At 38.1% G+C, this 22,788-nt stretch overlaps 6 protein-coding genes across 8 annotated transcripts in view; 4 read left to right on the plus strand and 2 right to left on the minus strand.

Moving 5' to 3' along the window:
• Nucleotides 1–3,419: 3,419 nt before the first annotated feature.
• LOC106316021 (nicotianamine synthase 2-like) lies at nt 3,420–4,766 on the minus strand. The gene has a single exon (XM_013753883.1). The coding sequence runs from the start codon at nt 4,586–4,588 to the stop codon at nt 3,626–3,628; it is 963 nt and encodes a 320-aa protein (XP_013609337.1). The 5' UTR covers nt 4,589–4,766; the 3' UTR covers nt 3,420–3,625.
• Nucleotides 4,767–7,434: 2,668 nt separating this feature from the next.
• LOC106313807 (DNA-binding protein HEXBP) lies at nt 7,435–9,405 on the plus strand. Its single transcript, XM_013751720.1, has 3 exons — nt 7,435–7,862; nt 8,028–8,225; nt 8,688–9,405. The coding sequence occupies exons 1-3, from the start codon at nt 7,479–7,481 to the stop codon at nt 9,237–9,239; spliced, it is 1,134 nt and encodes a 377-aa protein (XP_013607174.1). The 5' UTR covers nt 7,435–7,478; the 3' UTR covers nt 9,240–9,405.
• A 356-nt stretch (nt 9,406–9,761) lies between these two features.
• Nucleotides 9,762–15,351, plus strand: LOC106318055 (L-arabinokinase). Of its 2 annotated transcripts, none has more exons than XM_013755901.1 (29): nt 9,762–9,860; nt 9,997–10,120; nt 10,201–10,308; nt 10,415–10,483; nt 10,582–10,665; nt 10,756–10,832; nt 10,960–11,026; nt 11,110–11,167; nt 11,266–11,333; nt 11,410–11,472; nt 11,546–11,599; nt 11,689–11,791; nt 11,875–11,984; nt 12,085–12,204; nt 12,288–12,344; nt 12,405–12,556; nt 12,633–12,783; nt 12,868–12,951; nt 13,039–13,155; nt 13,231–13,364; nt 13,436–13,517; nt 13,600–13,687; nt 13,765–13,904; nt 13,988–14,064; nt 14,134–14,304; nt 14,386–14,551; nt 14,651–14,722; nt 14,791–14,994; nt 15,098–15,351. In XM_013755901.1, exons 2-29 carry the CDS (start codon nt 10,004–10,006, stop codon nt 15,218–15,220), a joined length of 2,916 nt encoding a protein of 971 aa, XP_013611355.1. In that variant the 5' UTR covers nt 9,762–9,860; nt 9,997–10,003; the 3' UTR covers nt 15,221–15,351. The 2 variants fall into 2 exon arrangements, with proteins under 2 accessions (XP_013611355.1, XP_013611356.1); XM_013755902.1 differs by having other exon boundaries at nt 9,783–9,866.
• A 194-nt stretch (nt 15,352–15,545) lies between these two features.
• On the plus strand, nt 15,546–17,620 carry LOC106314973 (cytochrome c oxidase assembly protein COX15-like). The gene is made up of 8 exons (XM_013752764.1): nt 15,546–15,857; nt 15,939–15,985; nt 16,024–16,158; nt 16,229–16,454; nt 16,539–16,784; nt 16,866–16,976; nt 17,055–17,186; nt 17,271–17,620. The coding sequence occupies exons 1-8, from the start codon at nt 15,672–15,674 to the stop codon at nt 17,445–17,447; spliced, it is 1,260 nt and encodes a 419-aa protein (XP_013608218.1). The 5' UTR covers nt 15,546–15,671; the 3' UTR covers nt 17,448–17,620.
• A 2,251-nt stretch (nt 17,621–19,871) lies between these two features.
• LOC106318057 (B3 domain-containing protein At5g18000-like) lies at nt 19,872–21,959 on the plus strand. Of its 2 annotated transcripts, XM_013755906.1 has the most exons (6): nt 19,873–19,933; nt 20,014–20,743; nt 20,833–21,136; nt 21,222–21,373; nt 21,438–21,481; nt 21,552–21,959. In XM_013755906.1, exons 3-6 carry the CDS (start codon nt 20,945–20,947, stop codon nt 21,614–21,616), a joined length of 453 nt encoding a protein of 150 aa, XP_013611360.1. In that variant the 5' UTR covers nt 19,873–19,933; nt 20,014–20,743; nt 20,833–20,944; the 3' UTR covers nt 21,617–21,959. The 2 variants fall into 2 exon arrangements, with proteins under 2 accessions (XP_013611359.1, XP_013611360.1); XM_013755905.1 differs by having other exon boundaries at nt 19,872–19,933; nt 21,222–21,481.
• A 454-nt stretch (nt 21,960–22,413) lies between these two features.
• LOC106318056 (F-box protein At1g11270-like) overlaps nt 22,414–22,788 on the minus strand; it is a 7,403-nt gene continuing 7,028 nt past the window's right edge. The window contains exon 3 of the mRNA XM_013755904.1: nt 22,414–22,697. Coding sequence (XP_013611358.1) covers nt 22,487–22,697 — 211 coding nt within the window. The 3' untranslated portion in view covers nt 22,414–22,486. The remainder of the gene's footprint in view (nt 22,698–22,788) is intronic.

A 22,788-nucleotide genomic window follows, 5' to 3' on the forward strand; every position in this document is an offset into this window, starting at 1 on the left:
TACTAGGCTCACTAGCAGTAGTGTAGGCGCTTTTAAACATGTCTAGTAACTTATCAGTATTACTAGGCTCACTAGCAATAGTGTAGGCGCTTTTAAACATGTCTAGTAACTTATCAGTATTACTAGGCTCACTAGCAATAGTGTAGGCGCTTTTAAACATGTCTAGTAACTTATCAGTATTACTAGGCTCACTAGCAATAGTGTAGGCGCTTTTAAACATGTCTAGTAACTTATCAGTATTACTAGGCTCACTAGCAATAGTGTAGGCGCTTTTAAACATGTCTAGTAACTTATCAGTATTACTAGGCTCACTAGCAATAGTGTAGGCGCTTTTAAACATGTCTAGTAACTTATCAGTATTACTAGGATTACTAGCAGTAGTGTAAGAGCTTTTAAAAATGTCTAGTAACTTATCAGTAGTACTAGGCAATGTATGAGCAACATATGAGTATCCAAGTGTGTTTCCGAGAGTGTTACCAAACTCCTTAAGAGCTTTGAAGAAGGCTTCAAAGTCAGCTCTCTTAAATACCTCCTGATCCATACCCTTTCCAATTAGTTGATGAGATGCCAAGGCTCTACCTTCACTTTCACCCACCTTAGCGCCTGAGCTAGCTCCGGATGAACCAGCACCATTTGCTTCAGGAGAAAGATGAGCCTTTTCTTCCCTATCCTTGTTGACCCCGCGTGGCCTGAGGTGAGGATGTAGGATCCAACACTCACTCTTCTTGTGACCGGTCCTCTTGCAATGCTCACAACCTCCCTCATACTTTTCATACTTCCTTCCTGAGCCTCTGTATGCAGCCTTGTTTGCTTGCATTCCTTCAGCTTGTTATGATGATGATGATGTCATCCACATACACAAGCAAAACAATAATACCTGATGGAGTATTGAGAGTAAAGAGAGTGTGATCAAGCTCGGACTTCCTGAAGCCTCTACCATTCAGTGTTGTGCTTAGCTTAATCAACAACCCAAACACTTGATCTTGTTCTCTTCTTTCCATAAGAGCTGCTTTATCAGTGGTGTTAGGTCTTAGACTTTCAAGTACAGACCATAATGATCCAAACTGTCCCATGTGTTTGGTGAGCTCTCCTCCATCTCGCTTCATAGAGTTAATGACTCTCTTCAGTTCAAACACACGGCTGATGTTGGAGACGTTTCCAAACGTCTTTGAGAGGGTCTCCCACAAGTGTTTGGGAGTCTCAAAGTAGCTGTAAGCTTTAAGAAGAGGAACATCAAGATATCCTTGCAGCACGGAGAGCACCATCAAGTCTTCTTGTACCCACTTCTTGGCTTCAGCTTTGGTGAGAGTATTTTCCTCTTCACCTTCTTCAGTTTCTTTGGCCACTGGCTTCAGACCATCATCAGTGATGTGGCTCCACAGCCCTAGCCTTCCAATGGCAGTCTTAACCAATCTAGACCACAAGAGGTAGTTTGAACCACCATTCAACGCAACCGGGACAATAACTAGCTTGCTGAAGTTGTTTCCTTCCATCTTCTCTTGCTTGAACCAGAAATTACCAGAAAGCTTCAAACTTGCAACTCAGCTGAAGAACACACAATACCAGACTTCAACAACACACGAACTCAAAGCACAGCACCACAAGACTCAACTTAATCACACAGCTTCACGGAACCCTCAAGAACACAAGAGCAAGAACACAAGGACACAAGAGCCAGAGAAAGAAAGAAATGGAACGAGGTTTCTCAATACCAAAGCCAACCTGGCTCTGATACCATATGATTTTAGAGAATAGAGTAGGTATTGAGAGATTAAAGGTAGATTAGAGAAGGTTAATGGGAGATTTGTAGAGAGATTAGGTAGTAATCATGTTTAAGAGTATTTAAGAATCATCATGAACAAGAGAGAGAGTCTAGAGAGATAATCTCATACTTCTTAATTAATAATCTGATCAGAGTTTACAATATATATGAGGTGGCAACAATAGGATGAAGGTTTCATAAAGTAGCACTATACAAGAGATAAGGTTTGCTTTAATTCAAACCATCCAATGAGCTTCTTCCTTGTGCATAAAGCTCCTTTTGCTTTATCCAACTCTTCTCCAGCCTGTCACACGCGCCTCCTCTTCCCTTGCAACGGACTGATGCCTTAGCTAAGGGAATAAGGCTTCTCTTCTTCTTCTTCCAAAGTTACCCGGATAACTAGTATAACTAGTATACTATTAAGTTATTCGGGTAACTAGTATTACTACGGCCTTTTCATCATACTCAACTACTCATGTCTTTCTCTTCCTATATATTGATGGTTTAGAATTGATGTTTCGGGGTTTAGGGTTTAGAGTTGATGTTTCATGGTTTAGGGTTCGTATTTAAAAAAAAGGGTTTTGGATTGATGGTTTAGGGTTTAGGGTTTAGGGTTTGTATTTCAAGAAAAAAAATAGGGTTTAAGATTGATGGTTTAGGGTTTAGAGTTGAGTTTTAGGGTTTAGGGTTTAGAGTTGAGTTTTAGGGTTTAGGGTTTGAATTTCGAAATAGTATAATTCGAAAAAAATTAAAAATTTATTTTTTATTTTTTAGATTTTTATTTATTTAAATATTTATTTATTATATATATAAAGAGCAAGGGCATAAGAGTCTTCTGTCACTTAATGAAAAAAAAGTATTTTTGAAAATGTCCGTTTAGTGGTGGTAAAAATGAAAAATGGTAGCATGAAAGTGGTAAACATGTAATTTCTCCATTTCCCAAACAAAATTATATATATTTATATTTTTTGTTTGAAGCCAAAATTGTAACCAAATTATACATTACAAAATACATTTTAAAAATAATATAATTTAGACAAAATACATGTTCAAATTCTTATATTTTAGATCAGCCTCTAATAATGAAATTGTAGCGGATTCTGACTTCTGAGTTAATCATCTTCATTAATAATGTTCAAGATTGTTTACTAAAAGTTAATAGAAAACACATTAATCAATGTTTGTCTCTTGTATTTTCTCAAAACTGTTGATGATTTCTAAAATTAATCTGAAGTGAAAATTATCTGGATGTTAAAATCTGGATCGTTATATATTCATTTAAAAATACTATTCTCTCTGTTTTAAAAATATGTATGTTTTAATTTTTTCACAATTATTAAAAAAATATATATAAAATTTTAATTACTAATACATTGTTTTTCATAATTAAATATTCCCTGCAACTTTTAATCAATAAGATTTAAATAAACACCATTGTATTTTTTGAAGTTTACAATTTTCCATTAATAAATGTATTGAAAATTTAAAAGATGTATTTTTTTAAACGAATTGTTTTAAAAGATAGATTTTTTTGGAACAGAATGAGTATATAGTATGTTTGATTATATAGTTACCATCAAAAAATTATTTTATTTTTTAGCACAATAATTTCAATCACCAATGAAGCCATAATGATTTTATTTTTATGCGGGTTCTCAAATTTATTTTTTTATTGATTTTAATAACTAAAAGCTCATACAATAAGGGCTTGGTGTTCTTCAAACTCATGAACACCAAATAACTAACAAAATTCAAAAACTTATTGTACTTACAAACATATCACACACATCACAAACACATTAACACAAAACTGAAAAGAGCAAAACATAAACACATACCTCAAGAAAAGAGTCGTGTGTTTGTTTACTCAACGGTACTAAACTCCTCGATCATATTCTTCATCATACCACGACTGTTCATAATGCCGTGGATCTTCGAGCAATTACAGGACATAACTACACACCGTCCAATCTCGCTGTTACGAGCTTCACTCGAGCCACCGAGCTTACGTGCGATCACCACCGAGTTGACCACATCATCGGACGGATGATAAATGGTCAACACTTCAAACCCTTTAAGATCACAAGAGTCAACGATTGGATACAAGAAAGCTCTAAGTCCATGAGCACTCCTTAGCATCAGCACAGCTCCAGGAGCCATATGCTTCTCCAAATGCTCAATAGCTTTGACTTTTGACTCTTTATCCATTCCAACAAGAGCAGCCAAGAAAACGACATCGTACTGGTCTAACCCTTTCTTAGCATTTAACACATCAGTCGTGTGAAAGATCATGCGTTTAGAGAGGTCAGGGTCGCGAGAAACGAGGCTTGACGCGAGTGTGTTAGCCTGTGAGTCGATGTCGAAGTTGTGGATCGTTGTGTTGGGAAGGTGAAACTTGGCCAAGACGATGGATGTAAGTGGCATCGGACCCGAGCCGATAAAAGCGATTTTGGTAGGGACATGGCTTATGTGTTGAGATAGGAGATCGAACTCGAGTTCGCTTAGTTTGAGATAGTTGTTGTAGTAAGGAAACATGTGTAAATGGTTAAGTGGGTTGTCTTCAAAAGAGCCTATGATTGTGGAAAAGTGTTGCTCCAAATATCCTTCGGCTTCACCACAAAGCTTGATGAGATGAGACCTCATGTCTTTGACTTTATCATCGTGTATTTTTGTGACATCGATGTCTGTGTCCGTTGGTAAGCACGTGGATACGAGTTGTCCGAACAAAGTGTCGACACTCTTGGATGGTTTTAAACTCTCTAGGTTTGAGATTTGGCTGTATAAGTCGATAATTTGCTTTACAACGAGGTTGTTTTCGCAAGCCATGTCGATACTATGAAGAAAGATAGATGTTTTGTAAAGGAATGCTTTGAAGACTTGAAAAGCTGGTGGTGTGGCCTTAATTCTTGCAAGGAGTCGTTATTTATTCGTAGTCCGTTCTCAGCTAAATTTTGTTAATTATTTATTGATTAGATGATTCGATTCACATATATATATACGTTATAAACATTTCCTTTATAATATATATTTATATATACATATTGAATTTTTTTACTCAAAATATTAATATATAAGTTGATTAAATACTATATATAGCTCATCTCTATTAAAATACACAAATAAGAACTGATAACAGATGAATTTAACTACCGAAATTGTGTAACAAAATACATGAACCCTATCCATTTTAAATTTTTTTTATCTCTATTCATCTTCTTCTTCTCAAACCGGGCAAATTTTGTAAAACGCAATACAACAAGAGAAGAAGCTGACAACAAGCAAAGAGCGAAATGGATAAGAAGGAGCAAATAAAACAACAAACAAATGTGAAGCAATCTATATCCGGAGGTACACTGAGCTATTATAGTATTTTAATAATAATATTTTAAATAATAAACGCAAACACAACTATTATAATAAATAATTAAACGTTGGATTATATATACACTTAACACTAAAGTGTATACAAATTGCATTGGTGATGTGTGCGTTTACGTATAAGCTTATGCATGAATGGAATGATCAAAAGGAAACTACTACGATTTAGTCTTCATGCGTGTCCGTGAGACCGTCGTATGGTTAAAGTTGGTAAACTAGGCATGGCTCATAACTTTGTTAAGTCGCCACGAATATGTGCCATATTTTATATATATAAGCGCGATCTAGTTGGATTTCATATTATATATCGTTGAATTATAAACATCATCGAAATATTAGATTCCTTTCACGCACAAGCTTTCTTGGAAATAAATCTCAATCCTTCTTCGCTTCACTTCGAGCCGGACCTAAGCACATCCATATGAAATGTTTTGATGGGTTTTCACTTCATAAGCTCCACTTTCAAATAAAATAATTAATTAGATATATATTAGTATATTTAAAACTATCATTAGTATAATAATCATCTATAGCCACAATTTATTTCATGGCTATAGATCAATTTTTGTGGTTGTATGCAGGTGGCTATATGTAGGTTTAGCCACGAAAAATCACGAAAACATTGATGTACGTTCGTATCTATTTTAAATTGTGGGTATCGTGGCCAAAAACCCTGATTTTCCATGACACCTTCGTGACTATACACGGTTGTCGTGAATATTTTGTGGCTATTCTAGCCACGTTTTGCCACTATAATTTTCGTGGATGATTAGTTATGAAAATGACACAAATTTTTTATTTTGTGTGTAACGACTTTTTAGCCATGAAAATGATGTGACCATTGCGTGGCTATGCATAACTAAGTTTTTTTGCCATGATATATTTTGTGATTTTGGATGATAAATGAAAAGTATATACATATTAAAAGCCAAAATCTACATTATAATTAACCAGTTTCATCACTCCTGATACGACACGTCAGCAGGTAAGTGAATCCCACTTTTAAAAAATGTGAAAAAATGTCAAATCTGTTGTTCGAACTCGGATTACTGTGATATAAACACCAACATTTATACATTTATACTACTAAACTAAAGGATACTTTGTACATTGATTACTGAAACTATTTGTTTTATATACTAACAACTACCTAAGTAAATACTAAACAACTTCATAAACTTTATCTTTTGAACATGAAAGCGCTAATAACGCTAATGGTCGATCAAATCATTAAGAAAATAATGCATATGAATTCATCGGTCATTCTTATATCAACTTAATCAAACTGTGTGACTTCCAAATATTATGTTCATCACTATTATATACAACACAGAAAAACAAAAGTGGAAAAAAATAAACGACAAAATCTCGTACACAAAACTACACAACGATCAATAACTTATCCGATTCCGCGCTTGCGCAGAGAGTATACCCCTAATTATATAGTATAATACTTCCTCTGTTTTTTATTACTTGATGTTTTACTCTAATGCACAAATACTAAGAATAACTATTTTTTATCAAAAGTATCACTAAATTATAATATAAAATTAATTTATTTAATTATAAATAAAAATAATAAAAAATTTATTGGCTACAGAGTTTTTGATAAAGTTAAATTTACGTAGATTTATGTTAACTTCATCTGCTATGAAAAACAAAACTTTACATCAAGTATATTGAAATCAAGTATATTGAAATGGAGGAAGTATATTTTTTTGAAACAGAAATTGCAATCAAACTATACATTGTTCCAAAATTCAAATAGAAGCAACTAAAGATTTTGATGATAACACAACAATAATAACATCTAAAACCGGTGAGCTAAATCTAAAGGTTAATTTCCTTAACACACTACCTATCCAACAGATTGTTAATTTGTGGTGCGATGTTGATGTGGAGCTTGAAAAGAAGCTTGAGTCTGACCTTGAGTTTCAGGTTGAAGCAGTGTTGTCGGTACAGTTGAGGCAAGAAAAAACAGAAGCTTGAAGCTGGAGAGGTTGCATCATCTCGATTCTCGAATTTCATCAGCTACAGAGAAGATTTAACTTGTGCCCAGAACATTTTGAAAAAAAAAAGAAAAGATAATAACCGATACATATCATTACTAATTTAGAATGCTGATTTAACCGGAGATTATCGAAGATACTAGATAGTTTCGGCCTGAAATAAATGGGCTTGGGCCGAGACATTTTCGTCCAAAAACATTAATATATATTTGGGCTATTATGCGTGTTTCATTGTAAATTTGTAAAGGGAAGCAGACTATAAAACCCGGGAAAATCCCTAAGAAACAAGTAAGAGTGTTTGTTGATCGAGAGAGAGAGAGAGAGACGAAATGGAGAAAAGCACGATTCAGGTCGAAGAGCTCGACGAATCTGATGATTTCCTTCTCGAACTCGCCGTTATCGAAGCGGAAGCAGAAGCGGCGGCGAAACGCCGTAAGGTCGCTGCCGTCCCGGAGGGACCTTACATGGCGGCTCTAAAGGGAAGCAAGAGCGAGCAATGGCAGCTGAATCCGTTCAATCCCGCCTCCAAATCTCGCGGCGGTTTTCAAGGCGCCTCCGTGAATTCGAATCCGGCTGGAAGTTATGGATCGGAGGCGGGGGAGCAGGATTTTCCGGAGAAGAACTGTCCATGTGGAAATGGTGTGTGTTCGATTCTCACGTCGAACACGCAGAAGAACCCAGGCCGAAAATTCTACAAGTGCCCTAATAGAGAGGTATGCGTTGATGTTAATCATTTATGCTCCCCTCCCCTAGGTGTTCGATGAAATGCCGCCGAGAATAGTATCTCTCATTGAATAGGATTAGACACTGTTTTTTTTTTTTTGCTTATTTGTAGAAAATAGTGTGGGGGTTGATACAAAGCTACCTTTTTTTACCAGGAAAACGGAGGTTGTGGGTTTTTCCAGTGGTGTGATGCGGTTCACTCTTCCGGAACTCAGCCAGGTAGCTATGGGAACACTAACGAATCCAACTTCCCTGATCTCCAGTGCCCATGTGGTGCTGGAATGTCCCGTGTTCTCACTGCTAAAACTGGGGAAAACATTGGCAGGCAGTTCTATCGCTGTCCTGTTTTTGAGGTTTGTTATATTAAGTTTCTATGCCTGTTGTTACTTATCATCAACATTCAACATAGCTATAGAGTGTTGTACATTCTGTGCTTTCTGGTTTGGAGTCCTTGCTGATAGAACTTCATGATATCCCTCTCCCTGATTAAGTTGCTGACTCTTGTTTTCTGTTTTATGCCATTGCATTGGCATACATATAACCAAGTTTACTTATTTTGCAACACATATACCTAAAAATTCGGTGCATTTAGTTTATTAAATAAGCTGTAAACGGTACCTAAGGAGCTTCTTTCCTGTTTAGATGATGGAGACAAGAGTGACAACTTAGTATAGCAAAGATAAAACGAGTTTGTAGATTCTTGTCTTACAGTTAGTGTCAAGAACCGGTCAACTGGTTTAAGTGAAACATCTTTGTAGTATCTTGCTTAGCTCTGATTATCTGTGTAATATAACATGGCTTCCTCTAAATCTCAGGGCTCCTGTGGTTTCTTCAAATGGTGCAATGATGACGCAGTCCAGTCTCCTAGCTTTACCAAAAGCAGTAACTTAAGTGAATCAGATAACAGAGGATATCAAACTGCAAAGACAGGCAGTGGCACACCCTGTTATAAGTGTGGGAAGGAAGGACATTGGGCAAGAGACTGCACTGCTCAGTCTGGTATTCCCTCGTATGAAACGGGACCGGCAAAGCCTTCCTCTGCAGCTGGAGAATGTTACAAATGCGGGAAGGAAGGGCACTGGGCGAGAGACTGCACTGCTCAATCTGGTAATCTGAAGTCTGGATCAGAACAAGTGAAGCCCTCCTTTTCAGGTGGAGAGTGTTACAAATGTGGGAAGCAAGGACATTGGGCGAGAGACTGCACCGGTCAGTCTGGTAATCAGCAGTTTCAATCATCAGGGCAAGGAAAGCCTGCCTCCTCGGGTGGAGAATGTTACAAATGCGGAAAACCAGGACATTGGGCGAGAGACTGCACTGTGACTGTTCAATCCACAGGCGTTACAGGTAAAAGACAGAGGCAGTACTAGGTCAGGCTTTCTAAGCTCTGAATCTGATATGTGGTCTACAACTCTTATCTAGTGTAGTTATCGACAACGTTGTCATGTTTCATGGTTTGTGTCCAAAATTACGAAACCTTTGCTTTGTCTTCCATCTTATGAATCTTTCCTAATATATGTTCAAATTTAAATGTTAGGAGCTGATCGGTCTTCAGAACTACTGCACCAAACTACTTTGTCGCATTTGTTTTTTTTTTTTTTTGTGATGGTTTAATGTGTTAAAAAATTTGGTACTGCAGATCAATTTTGACACATGATTTTAGTAAGTAGTTGAAAATTAATAACTGAAAACCGAGAATGTTAATAAGGATTTGAAAATCAATGAGATTAACACAAGATTTTGACTGAATTTCCAAATTCAGTAAAATCAATTAACCAATAAATTAGTGTGGAATAAAGTTATTAATTATAGTAAATATATAAAAAAAATATCTCTGAAGTTTCTAAAAATATAAAGATAATAAAATACAATTTGGAAGCTAGTAAAGAGAGAGAGAGAGAGAGAGTACAGCTTTCCTCTGCAACACGTAAGAGGGAACATAGAAGAGATAGGTGGTTAGAATAGATCGGTAGACTCCAGATTTAGCTTATGTAACGGTTACTACTCTCTCCAAATCCATTTCGCTTTATCTCCTCATCTCCTCGATCTCTCCGTTTACGGCTAAACAACAAAAACCTTTTATTTTTAAATTATCAGAAGTAACAGATTCATCAATTTAACATACAGTATTGCAATGCCCACGCTGCTTCAAACAGCTCCAATGTCTGAGTTAGAATCATCACGGTCTCCTTTGGTTTTCGCCTACTACGTTACTGGTCATGGCTTTGGCCACGCCACTCGGGTCGTTGAGGTTAGATCTCTCACTCTTGCACGAGATCAAAACATTTTAGAGCCTCTAAATGAATCTCTCTATTCATGTAATTGACGTAGGTGGTTCGGCATCTGATCTCTTCTGGGCATCGAGTTCATGTTGTCTCTGCTGCTCCAGAGTTTGTTTTCACCACTGAGATTCACTCTCCAAATCTCTTTATCCGAAATGTATTTCCCTTTTCTCATATAACTGGGTTTCACTTTCTGATACATATCCAGAAGATTGATCTCCACTCTATTTTAAGCAAATGTTATTAATGGAGGTGATGATTAGGTACTATTGGACAGTGGATCTGTACAATCTGATGCTTTAACAGTGGATCGTCGTGCTTCCTTGGAGAAGGTCTCTTCCATTCAGATGTATCTTCCTTCTCCTAATTTAGTTTTTTAGCTTCATCGAATCTTGTTTTTTTTTTTTTTTTTTTTTTTTTTTTGTGTCAGTATTGCGAGATTGCGGTTGAACCTCGTGACTCTATCTTAGCCACAGAGGTTGAGTGGTTAAAGTCAATCAAAGCCAACCTTGTGGTACTTCCAAAACGCATTCATATGTTCTATATTTCTGAGTGTGAGTGTGGCTTCAAAACTATCAGAAGAAAGAAAATATTGTGAAAACAGGTCTCAGATGTTGTCCCCATCGCTTGCCGTGCTGCAGCAAATGCCGGAATCCGCTCTGTTTGCGTTACCAACTTCAGGTACCGTGAAGTTGTATGACCAGATTTACTAGTAGATGACTTAAGTTCTGTGCTATTTTATATCATTACATACATCTCAGATTCTCAGAGAAAGTTGTGTTTTTTTGTGAAACTGTGATTATTGCAGTTGGGACTTTATATATGCAGAATATGTAATGGCAGCAGGACATCATCACCAATCCATTGTTTGGCAGGTAAAATCTCAACTGATTGTAAGCTTAATTAGATATCATCTTTCTTGATTCTACCGGCTTTAAAATGGTAATTACTACTGCAGATAGCTGAGGATTATTCGCACTGCGAGTTTCTGATTCGCCTCCCTGGACACTGTCCTAGTAAGTTCTTGTTGGAGACTTGGAGGCAACACATACTTCCATAAAAGTTTTCGTTTATGATATAATACCAAAACAAACCTATTTATGATCTTATACAGTGCCTGCTTTCCATGATGTCATTGATATTCCCCTTGTTGTCAGACCATTGCATAAATCTAGAGAAGAGGTTTGACTTAAAAACACTTTCTTTCAGTTTTCTTAGTAATGGACTTTGTCTCAGTTAACCAATTTTTCTATTACAGGTTAGGAGAGAGCTTGGAGTTCCAGACAATGTGAAACTACTCATCTTTAACTTTGGTGGTCAAGTAAGCATATTCTCCTATAGCTTTTCAACCTCAAAATGCAAAGTTTTCTTATATTGCTGATGTAAATTTGCAGCCCACTGGTTGGAAACTGAAGGAAGAATATCTCCCAGCTGGTTGGATATGCCTGGTACTAATATCTGAGTTTTATGTTACTTTTCCTGGTTGATTAGTTTTAATATAATATAACATATGAAAGTTTCCTTGCAATATATATAGGTCTGTGGCGCTTCTGCGAAGCAGGAGCTTCCTCCAAATTTCATAGGACTTCCAAAAGATGTTTATACCCCTGATGTGATTGCTGCTTCAGACTGCATGCTCGGTATCATATCGGTTCCTCTTTTTTTTTTTTTTTAATCTATGAGTCTTTCATCATAACATATGCTAAAAGACCAACAACTTCAGGAAAAATTGGATATGGAACTGTGAGTGAAGCACTTGCATGCAAGTTACCCTTCATTTTTGTGCGAAGAGATTACTTCAATGAAGAACCATTCTTGAGAAAGATGCTTGAGGTGAGAGAGCATAGATACATATATATGTACACAAAGTTGATCTTCATATATGTTGTTTTTGCTTTCTCTTGAGAATTCTTTTTTTTTTCATGTATGAAAGTATTACCAAGGAGGAGTTGAAATGATCAGAAGAGATCTTCTTGCTGGATGCTGGGCGCCTTATCTCGAGCGTGCTGTTACATTGAAACCGTGTTACGACGGAGGCATTGATGGTGGCGAGGTAGACCATGCAAACTCTTTCATAGTACATGACATTTTCCCCCTGTTGATGATGTCATCACTCCTGCTCGTTTCTGAATCCAGGTGGCTGCTAAAATACTGCAGGACACAGCTATGGGGAAGAAACGTTCTAAGCTCAATGTGAGTAATACAAGCAAGAACATGTTAAGTACTTACCTAATAGAAACATTGATAATGTAGATTAGCGGGGCAAGGAGACTCCAGGATGCAATAATACTAGGCTTCCAGCTACAGAGAGCTCCAGGGAGAGATCTTTCAGTTCCAGAATGGTATCAAGTCACTGGAGACGAAACTGGGACTCCTCTTATTGATCAGACTCAAAAATCCTCCAAGTGTGTTTCCTTGTGGACTCTGAATCTTTCAGTTGGGAATCTTTTGACTCACCTCTTATGTGTCTTTATTTAACAGATTTGTAGAAGGCTTTGAGATTCTTCATGGAGATCACCATGGCCTTATAGATACAGTCAGTTTCTTGGATAGTTTGGCGACGTTAGCTAAAATAGGAGGGCATCATCAAGAAAGGGAGCATTTAGCAGCAGCAGCACTTTTCAACTGGGAGGTTTGTTTGTTTTCCATTATTTGGATTCAGTGAAGTTTGTGTGTGTTTGAGGGCCAAAAATGAAGTTTTTGTGTGACCATTCAGGAGGATATTGTTGTGGCGAGAGCACCTGGTAGACTTGATGTAATGGGAGGCATTGCTGATTACTCTGGGAGTCTTGTCTTGCTGGTTAACTCCCTCTTCGTCAAGACCAATTTTAGATTCATCTCTTTTATTCATATTTAACAGAGTTTTTCTTCTATTGTTATTGGTTAGATGCCGACGAGAGAGGCTTGCCATGCCGCTGTCCAGAGGAATCATCCTAGCAAACAGAAACTATGGAAGCACGCCGAAGCAAGACATCATTCAAGAGACACTCCCATACTTGAAATTGTATGTTCTGTTTTATTCTGACACTACAGTCTACACTGCCTTCCTTTCTCTAAACCTTACTTCTGAAACTTCCAGGTTTCATTTGGATCAGAGTTGAGCAACAGAGGACCAACATTTGATATGGACTTGTCTGATTTTATGGAAGAAGATGGGAAACCAATATCCTATGAGAAAGCCTACCATTACTTCTCCAAGGATCCATCTCAGAAGTTGGTTCATCTTTTCTCAGATACTTAATATATATATATATATATATATTTATTGAGTCCATTTTTTGTAGGTGGGCAGCATATGTTGCTGGTACAATTCTGGTACTAATGAGAGAGATGAACGTTCGTTTTGAAGATAGCATTAGCATACTGGTAACAAAACTGTACTGAGTTTCATGAACTGTATGCAATGTATCTACCAGTGTTAACTCAGTTTTTAATACGTTTTTTTCAGGTTTCTTCAACGGTTCCTGAAGGCAAAGGAGTATCTTCCTCTGCATCAGTTGAAGTTGCTACCATGTCTGCTATAGCTGCTGCTCATGGTTAGTACAAGATTCTCCACAACGACTAACGAGTAGTTGATCATTCGTTTTTGAGGCCTTGAGCTGAATCTTTTCAGGTCTTGAGATATCTCCGCGAGACGTGGCTTTGCTGTGCCAAAAGGTGGAGAACTATGTTGTTGGAGCACCTTGTGGAGTGATGGATCAAATGGCTTCTGCTTGTGGAGAAGCTAACAAGCTTCTTGCTATGATCTGTCAGGTACTTTTCTCATCTCTCTTCATTCCCATAAAAACCTCGGAGATTTTTCGAGTAATAACTGTGTTAATTTCTACTCACTGCAGCCTGCTGAGATACTAGGACTTGTTGAAATACCTTCTCACGTTCGGTTCTGGGGGATCGATTCTGGAATACGACACAGGTGCTGTGTATACTATTCATTTGAGTCTTAAACATTTTGTTCTGAACACAATTAGTTACTTCTCTGCAGTGTTGGTGGTTCAGACTATGGTTCTGTGAGGATAGGAGCTTTTATTGGCAAAACAATGATAAGATCTTTTGCATCTTCTGAAACAAACTCAGGAGAGGCTGAAGAGGAGAGCTGGGAGTTGGTTGAGTACGATGCTTCTTTGGATTACTTATGCAACCTTTCACCTCATAGGTACTTACTGACAAAATCCATAATTTGTGTTTACCCTATGAATAGGATTTAGGATAATGATATCTTTTGTTTTTGTTGTAGATTTCAAGCTCTATACGCAAGTAAGCTTCCACAGTCTATCACAGGAGAAGAATTCATGGAAACATATGGTGATCATGGTGATTCTGTCACAACCATTGACAGGAAGGGTACTTACCACATAATGGCGCCGACTAAACATCCAATCTATGAGAACTTCCGTGTCCAGGTGTGGTTAATCTAACCGTGATATATAAATCAAAACCTTTTGTTATTGTTGAATTGTCAGAAGAAGAATGATATATTTTGTCTTTTATCTCTTTCTTAGGCTTTCAAAGCACTGTTGACAGCAACTCCTTCAGAAGAACAGGTCATTGGTCTAGGGGAGCTTATGTACCAGGTGAATCACAGCTTTCACAATTGTCTCTTATGATCCATAGAGTCATTAACGGTGTGCGTACTTGGCAGTGCCATAATAGCTACAGCGCGTGTGGGCTTGGCTCTGATGGTACAGACAGATTAGTGAGACTAGTACAGAAAATGGAGAAGTTGAAGCACTCCAAAACCGAGAACGGGACACTCTATGGGGCCAAGATTACAGGAGGTGGTAGCGGCGGAACGGTCTGTGTTATTGGAAGGAGCAGTTTGAGAAGCAGTGAACAGATTCTTGAGGTCAACATAATCAAAACTTTTGATATATAATTATTGAGCTAGAACTTTATAATATAGATAAATATTAAAGATGTTTAATAATATGTTTTATGTGGTTAAGCAGATTCAGAGGAAGTACAAGGAAGCAACAGGGTTTATGCCGTATGTGTTTGAAGGTTCATCTCCTGGAGCTGGCAAGTTTGGATATCTCAAGATACGCAAGAACTCTGCTCCTCCTTCTACTTGAACATTTTTTTCTCCTTATTTTCTGTTTTAAAGTCTATATATTGTGTCATTGTTGGTAACTAAAATAAAATTCAAGAACTCTGGTCCTATAGTTTCTTCATAAAAGTTCATTCAGAAACACTATTAAAAACGCCTTTTGTTAAGATAAAAGGACAGAGACCCACACAATACAATGTGTTGAATCACAAGCGAAGATATACCAAAGTCTATTGGAACAATGCATACAGTTCTCCAGTTTTCGTTCTAAACACCGTGCCGTTTCTATGCTTGCCGTCAAACACCGTCTCGTTTTTCTTGTTCGACAATTGTTAGTGTCTACGGAAGAGGCCACAACAGCAAAACTTGAACCCGGAACAGATCCGGACCGGGTCAGAATTGCAGAAAGGAGATCCATTTGCCGTCTCTGAACCAAAAACCTTGCTTAAACCCTAGAGAGAGAGAGAGAGAGAGAAATGTTTCGTGCGGTTGGATCTGTACTGAAGAGGAACAAGGAATCGATTTATGGAATCGCTCGAGGATCCACGTCTTCGTCTCATCGCGCTTTCACTTGTAACGTCACATCTTCGACTACTGTAAACTCTGCTTCGTCTTCTCCTCTAGCTGGAAACTCCTTCAATGGCTTGCGATCTCTGCTCAAAGTAATCTCCTTTCTTCTATTTGATCAATCACATTTTCAGCTGAGATTACTTGGATTGATCGAGATTCTGAATTGTGTGTAGGGTCAAAAGGCTCCAACTTTCAGAAAGATGTCAACTTTCAGAAAGATGTTAATACGTCCATTATCAACCAGTGGAAGTTCATAAGACTTCACACGATATTAAAAATCCTTAACATAAATTTATTAAACGGTATGTCACATGTGCTAATACATTCATTATTGTCAGACGAAGCTTGGGCTAAGGAGTTTGAGAAATATAAACAGTCACCTGAGTATAAACGGTCAGTAAACATTTTCATTTCCTTGTCTTTAGAACGAACTCTTGATCTTTGAGTGTTTTGTTTTTGGCAGTGTGAACAAAGGGATGAATCTTGAGGATTTCAAGTTCATATATTGGATGGAGTATGCTCATCGTATGTGGGGAAGAGGGTTAGGGATCATGTTTGCTTTGCCTTTTTCTTATTTTCTCCGTAAAGGGTATATTACTCTGCGTCTTGGAGTTCAGCTTTCTGGTTTATTTGCACTTGGTGCTGGACAAGGTTTCATTGGCTGGTGGATGGTTAAGAGCGGCTTAGAGGTAAAAGCTTGTGGAAGAGAAGATCATCTTTTTTTTTTTGGCTTCTGAATGTTGTGTAACCAGTAATCACTTTGGTCCCTGTAGGAGCCGCCGTCTGAGTATTCTCAGCCGAGGGTAAGCCCATACCGTCTTGCAGCTCACTTAACCTCAGCTTTCGCCATATATTGTGGACTTTTCTGGACCGCTCTCTCTGTTGTTATGCCTGAACCACCGGCTGAGTCGTTGGCTTGGGTTCGGGGAGCAGCTAAAGTGAAGAAGCTTGCATTACCTGTAAGCTTCATTGTTGGTATCACTGCCATCTCTGGAGCCTTTGTTGCTGGAAATGATGCTGTAAGTTAACTAAAAAAATCTTAGATCTTGGTTACATAAAGAACTCTTGATTATTTATGTCTCTTTGCTTGTGACTTGTAGGGTCGTGCATTCAACACATTCCCGAAAATGGGTGATACATGGATCCCAGATGGTATATTTGAGATGAAACCACTTATACGCAACTTCTTCGAGAATACAGCAACTGTTCAGGTACACCAACCCATTGAAAGAAAGCTTTTCTTTGCTTCAAGAGTTATAAAAGAGACTGAAACTTTTACTTAATTTCAGCTTGATCATCGCCTTCTGGCAACCACAACGCTACTCGCTATCGGAACAATGTGGTGGTTCACAAGGAAGCTAGATATACATCCAGCTGTTAAAGCTTTGATTGGAAGTACTGTCGGCATGACTGCTGTTCAGGTGAATCAATATTTCTCCTCAGAAACCTTTGAATATTAGTGTTAACTAGAATCAAAATCATTGAGGAGGTTTTTGTTGTTGCAGGTGACATTAGGTGTATCAACTCTTCTGAGTTATGTTCCCGTTTCACTAGGGAGTGCACACCAAGCAGGAGCTTTAACACTTCTCACTTTGATGCTCCTTCTCAATCACACTCTTCGCAGGCCATCACCTTCTCTTCTCAAATCTCTTCCACCAGTCGTTAAGTCAAATTTCAGCTAAGCTCTCTTCAGCAAAATCATTCCTCTTTTTTTTTTTCATTTACTAAAAGAAAGAAAACAATTCTTTCTTACATGATATTTATATTATCAAGTTTTCATTGAATGCTTGGTCAGCTATGTTTGTATTATCAATCTGTGGTTTGGAAAAATTAACAAAAGTTTCATATGAATCCTGAGTGGCTGTCTTGGTGTTTTGAGTCATTTTGTTCAGTCTACAATCTTTTCGTACTAATTCTGCTCATAGTGTTCGGTTCTGGCTGAGATCCGGTAATATTAGTCAAGTTCAAATCCGTAAGCCTTGTGGGTTGTGGATCACGTTTTGGGTTTACAAGACTATAGCCATGCTACAAAACTCTCAAGTCCTAACTTGAGACCACTGCTCTGGGGAATTCTATGAAGGGAGAAGAAGAGATGTAGCCAGAACCGATGGAGAGAAAACGACTGGTTCTTCGGTTGTGTTTGCAACCGTAGCAGCCGTGGCAGGGGTTGGACCGCTTTCTGGTCTGATGAGTGACAGCCTCGTCATGGACGGTGACTGTTTCTTATTGTTTCTCCATGGGTGCTGATATTTGCTCCGGTTTTGCGGTGACGGTGGTCATTGTTATGGCTGCTATGGTTGGTGTTTTGGTGGAGATAACCGCATTGGTTTATTCTGGACGGGAGATTGGTGTTGGAACCGGAGTTGCTACGAAGATGATTGAGTTGGTAGGGAGAGAGTTTGGTTATGGTCTTTTGCTTGCGATACAAGTATAATCCATGGAATTACATAAATGAGTACCGTTTCTACAAATTAAAATGTAGGATTCGCACACCAAAAAGAAATATTCTAATAGTTACGTATTAAGATATTTAACGAAAACTTTGACTTACGTGGGGTCCTAATTAACTGTCTCAAAAGTCTCAAACATATATACGTTCGTGCGTGAAAGAGACAAGACACGGTACTTGATTTAAGATTCTCTCTGTGTTTCCACAAATGCTCACTGATGCACACGTACGCCTTCGAGACATTCTCCGTGCATCACCAAGATATTCCCTTACAAAAAGGGAAAAATGTATCATTAAATATATAAACTTATAAGATGTCAAATTATACTAACGTTTCAGACTCTAATTTTTACTGCCAAACTTATAATTTGCATACATAATATCAGACAGAATAATTTACTTATGTTTGGGTGAAATTAAATTCGATAAATACAAAATGAAAAATAACGAATGATGACAATGGATATACAAGGCTTGTTTTGATTTTGATCTTAGATCAAAGGAGATTGTTTTGAGATTCAAAACCATCAAAGATTTTGATTTTAATTGATCAATAGATCAATCTCGATTTAGGGTTTGGGGTATCGAACTTTTGAGCTTCGATTTACTCATTAGGGTTTGATCTATTATCCTATGGCTTTTATCATAAAGATTGAGATTTTAGGGTTTCATTCTTTATCAAACAATCCAAATTCTATCATAGGTTCTTAGATTTCGAATTACCTTTTAACCTACATGATTGTTGAAACCGGACCACCAAGAATGATGAACCGCGAGCTGCAATACGAACAGGAACGAACGCGAGCTATCCGCGAGCTGGACACGAGCTGATCGTGGACACGAGCTGATCGGGAACACCTTGATCGTCGGATGCGTGCTGACTACGAGCTGGACACGCGCGGATTGAAGTTGATCGGAGACGCGAGCTGGAATGGGTCGAGTCGCTCCTATCGAGTCGCGAACGTCGGATCGGGAACGCGGGCCGTCCGGGATGCGAGCTGAGGCTGAGGTCGTCTGAGTGCTGAGCTGAGACGGATCGCGAGCTGAGGCTATCGGATCGGGAACGCCTCGGATCGGGATGCAAGAGACGCGATCGGGAATCAGGATTCGTCGGGTCGCGGCTAGGGTTAGGGTTTTATGGGCTTTTTGATTTGGTTTCTTAGCTCAGGGATTTAGAGTTTCGTGCTGATAACGTGTTGCAAACTTAAGGATTGGAATCTGTAAGTTCTTCATCTTATTACTCAATCATAAGGTACCCTTATATATGATAATTACAAAAAGATAAAAACAAAGACATAAATATGGAAATTGTACAAATACAAGAAAAAAAGAAACTAGGATTTCTCTTTTACTAAGCCGCCTCTCTCTCCTCTCTCTCTCCTGCGTGCCGCCTCTCTGTCTAGATGTTGGGCCGGTTATGGACCGGACCGGTTATAGACATCCATCGTATCGTATAACATTACCAAACGAAAAAAAAGTTATTGGTTGTCTGTATTCATTTGTTTCTTCACTCCTGTTCGGAATTATAATTTATGATAACCGACAAATTTATTTCCGGTTTAATTCGGTTTATGATTTATTCACTACTCGACCACACTTAAACCAGTAAGTAACACATTTCAATTTAATCCGATCAAACATCACATGGGAGCTCCTAATCTGAGAGCGGTGGATCTTATACGTCCGAGGATGTATTCAAATTCATACAAGACACTTCCGGTGATCCGTCTTTTTCTCCTTTTATCGGCTTCAGACATGTTTTGTTCTGTATCTGATTTGTGTTTTGTTTTACTTTGCAGGGACTAACAGGAAAGAAGTCAGGACTGTCTCCTGGCTTCCATGGATTTCATATTCACTCTTTTGGTGATACCACAAATGGCTGCAACTCTGCTGGTTGGTTTTTGTTCACTCTTTGTCTATCTTACTGTACACTTGGAGCTCAAGACTAAGTCCTTGATCAAGATGAGAGCTATATTTTTTTTTTGTTCATACCAAAAGCCTATGGCTAATCATATATAATAACAAGAGAAACGCTGAAAGCATGGAGCTTTCTGGTTACTCCAACCTGTTGTATCATCATTGACAAGGTAAGTCCATTTAGTTCTTCCACTGCGACCAAAGTGCTTGACTTGCATGACTTTCTCTCTACCAACAGGTTTGATTCATCATTTCCCATAAACCCCATTTCATTTCAAGCACATGTCTTTTGGTCGGGGCACATAGATAGATCATCGATGGAAACTGAATCTAGCGATGGTTAAATTGAATAAAGTTCGAATCTCTCTGGTCGGAAAATTGTGATGTTTCGAACTTAGATTCGAGGGTTTGTAGTTAGATCATTTGCTTGTTTTGTTTTTGTGGCTGAGGTTCTCTCTCTCTTCTTTGATGATTGTGTCAAGCTTGTGGGTAACATGAGTTGATTGATGAAGCTCTGTTTTGTTTCTACTATGCAGTGTTGGTGCCAAGAGGGTTAAAGGCTTGTGTATTATTAACTTCAAGGAACTTTGGTGAGGCTAAGAACTACGAAGGGTGAGGCTTTAACTCGACCTTGAGTGGTTTTCTTTTGGGAACTTGATGGTTGAGTTTTTGTGTGTTTATCTCTCTGATGTTCCTTACAGATGTGTGAGATGTCTGCAGCAAGTGGATATCGAGTACAAGACGTTAAAGGCAAGACTTCTTGAAAAGCATCTCAGCGAGTGAGTTCTCGTTTAAGATAGTCTTAAAGTTGCCATGGGGAAGCTCATGCTCTCAAAATACCAAAGCTTCTTCTACTACATGGAGCAAAACGGATGGGACCGCGACAATGGTTTAGGTGATGACGAGCTTCTCACGTGTTCACGCACAAAGGGTAACATGTGTTTTAACGTAAGCATCTACAAAACAAATTGCGTCGAGATGCTTAGACCCTGCAACCATTGCTTCGTAAGTTCTTCTCATGCTTTTGTAAGGCTCTTATGGAGAAAGAAGACAGACTTTAGCTGCCGTGTTGTTGTTTTTGATGAATCAGGTCGAAACAAGAGAGAACAAGGGAGAGAGTCGTTGTCTGCGTCAAGCTCAGAAACTGCCAGTAGGAGGAAGACTGAAACAGAAACGTGAGCTTGCTAACTTGGGAAATAAGCAAGTCAAAGAAGCTGAAAAATCAAACAAGTGTAAAAAGAGGAAGGTGGATACTGACTATGACGACGACTCTGAAGCTTCTGGCACTTCGTCTCTTGTTCCAGAGTTTACACTCAACCAAAAAGAAATTATACGTCCTGTTCTTTCTTGGTAAGAGAAGCACGGAAAAGACCAAGAGTAAAGATTGAATTAATCAAAACGTTTTTGATATGTGTTCCAGGGTGTTCCAAAGATGTTTGCGGAGATGCATATGCCAAAGGAGGAAACGGTGTTCAAGTTTCATGATCCAAAACAGAACAAGTCATGGTATGTGGTCTCTAAGATACAGTCAAGATTCTCTCGTGGATGGCCTGGTTTGGTTAAAGATTTTGGTTTAAAGGTCGGTGATGTTTGCACCTTTGAGCTCATCAAACCGACCGAGATGATTCTCACTGTCGACTCCATGTAGTCTTAGTTAATGTGAGACAAACCGAACCTTTGTGTTGTGTTGTCTGACGGTGGTGATGTAGTTGAGATGATCTTAGTTTCTTCATGTTTTATTATCAACCAAATCATTATGTTGTGTCCATTTAGTTTCTTCTATCCGGTTCGGAATTACAATTAATCTTAACCCGAGAAGTTTAATTTCCGGTTTGGTCTGGTTTATGATTTATTCTCTTGTCTACCACACTTAAACCAGTATTACATTTCAATTTCATCCGACCAACAACATTCACATCAATTCCCAACACACAGACAGAACCGATGGGAGCTCCTAATCAGAGAGCGGTGGCTCTTGTTAAAAACGTCCGAGGATGTATTCAATTCATAAAAAAAAAACATCATTACAAGTCCACCTGCACCATCATTCATCATGCACAAAACTACTAATAATTCAAATTATGCAGCTCCATTAACAAATAAAAAGGACACAAGATTCTCCATACCCTAACATAATCCTGTTCACATTTGCTTCGAACGATCCAGTTCAGTTCTCTGCCTAATGTTTATACTCAAATTCTAAATAAGTCAGTCTTCAGAAGGCAACCCTTGTACTACTAGTATTTCTACATTAAATTCCATTTCTTTTTCGGTACGGAACATATCTCCCTAAAAGATATCATATTACTAGCTAAAGCATGAAATTGTATGAAGGGGTTACAAGTGATCAGGATGCTAGTACATGGATGAATGATATGCCCTTGCTAATGTAATATACACACATAATAGTAAGTAAATCCTTTTGATAGTTTGCAAATTCAATAAAACAAACGTGCTTCTTCTACACATACAACAAAGCATATATGAAAAGACAAAATTACTTGCAAATGCCAAAGTGATTCCATTGTTGTTCCTAGCTACGGGTAGTTTCACCATTGAGGGAAACCCAAAGAAATAGCACACATGAGCGCTGCAACTCTCAAACTAACTCAAACATATATATATATATATATATATATATATATATATATATATAT

This window comes from Brassica oleracea, chromosome C9 (genome assembly GCF_000695525.1).
Source record: "Brassica oleracea var. oleracea cultivar TO1000 chromosome C9, BOL, whole genome shotgun sequence".
Taxonomy (NCBI): domain Eukaryota; kingdom Viridiplantae; phylum Streptophyta; class Magnoliopsida; order Brassicales; family Brassicaceae; genus Brassica; species Brassica oleracea.

Bases quoted from the DNA above. Each gene is read 5' to 3' on its own strand.
- LOC106316021 (XM_013753883.1), bottom strand. From the start codon at position 4,588: ATGGCTTGCGAAAACAACCTCGTTGTAAAGCAAATTATCGACTTATAC.
- LOC106313807 (XM_013751720.1), top strand. From the start codon at position 7,479: ATGGAGAAAAGCACGATTCAGGTCGAAGAGCTCGACGAATCTGATGAT. The intron at 7,863-8,027 runs GTATGCGTTGAT...TTTTTTTACCAG, and splicing joins ACAAGTGCCCTAATAGAGAG to GAAAACGGAGGTTGTGGGTT. The intron at 8,226-8,687 runs GTTTGTTATATT...TCTAAATCTCAG, and splicing joins ATCGCTGTCCTGTTTTTGAG to GGCTCCTGTGGTTTCTTCAA.
- LOC106318055 (XM_013755901.1), top strand. From the start codon at position 10,004: ATGCCCACGCTGCTTCAAACAGCTCCAATGTCTGAGTTAGAATCATCA. The intron at 11,168-11,265 runs GTAAGTTCTTGT...GATCTTATACAG, and splicing joins CCTCCCTGGACACTGTCCTA to TGCCTGCTTTCCATGATGTC. The intron at 12,345-12,404 runs GTGAGTAATACA...TTGATAATGTAG, and splicing joins AGAAACGTTCTAAGCTCAAT to ATTAGCGGGGCAAGGAGACT.
- LOC106314973 (XM_013752764.1), top strand. From the start codon at position 15,672: ATGTTTCGTGCGGTTGGATCTGTACTGAAGAGGAACAAGGAATCGATT. The intron at 16,977-17,054 runs GTACACCAACCC...ACTTAATTTCAG, and splicing joins AGAATACAGCAACTGTTCAG to CTTGATCATCGCCTTCTGGC. The intron at 17,187-17,270 runs GTGAATCAATAT...TTGTTGTTGCAG, and splicing joins TCGGCATGACTGCTGTTCAG to GTGACATTAGGTGTATCAAC.
- LOC106318057 (XM_013755905.1), top strand. From the start codon at position 20,945: ATGGGGAAGCTCATGCTCTCAAAATACCAAAGCTTCTTCTACTACATG. The intron at 21,137-21,221 runs GTAAGTTCTTCT...TTGATGAATCAG, and splicing joins GACCCTGCAACCATTGCTTC to GTCGAAACAAGAGAGAACAA. The intron at 21,482-21,551 runs GTAAGAGAAGCA...TATGTGTTCCAG, and splicing joins ATACGTCCTGTTCTTTCTTG to GGTGTTCCAAAGATGTTTGC.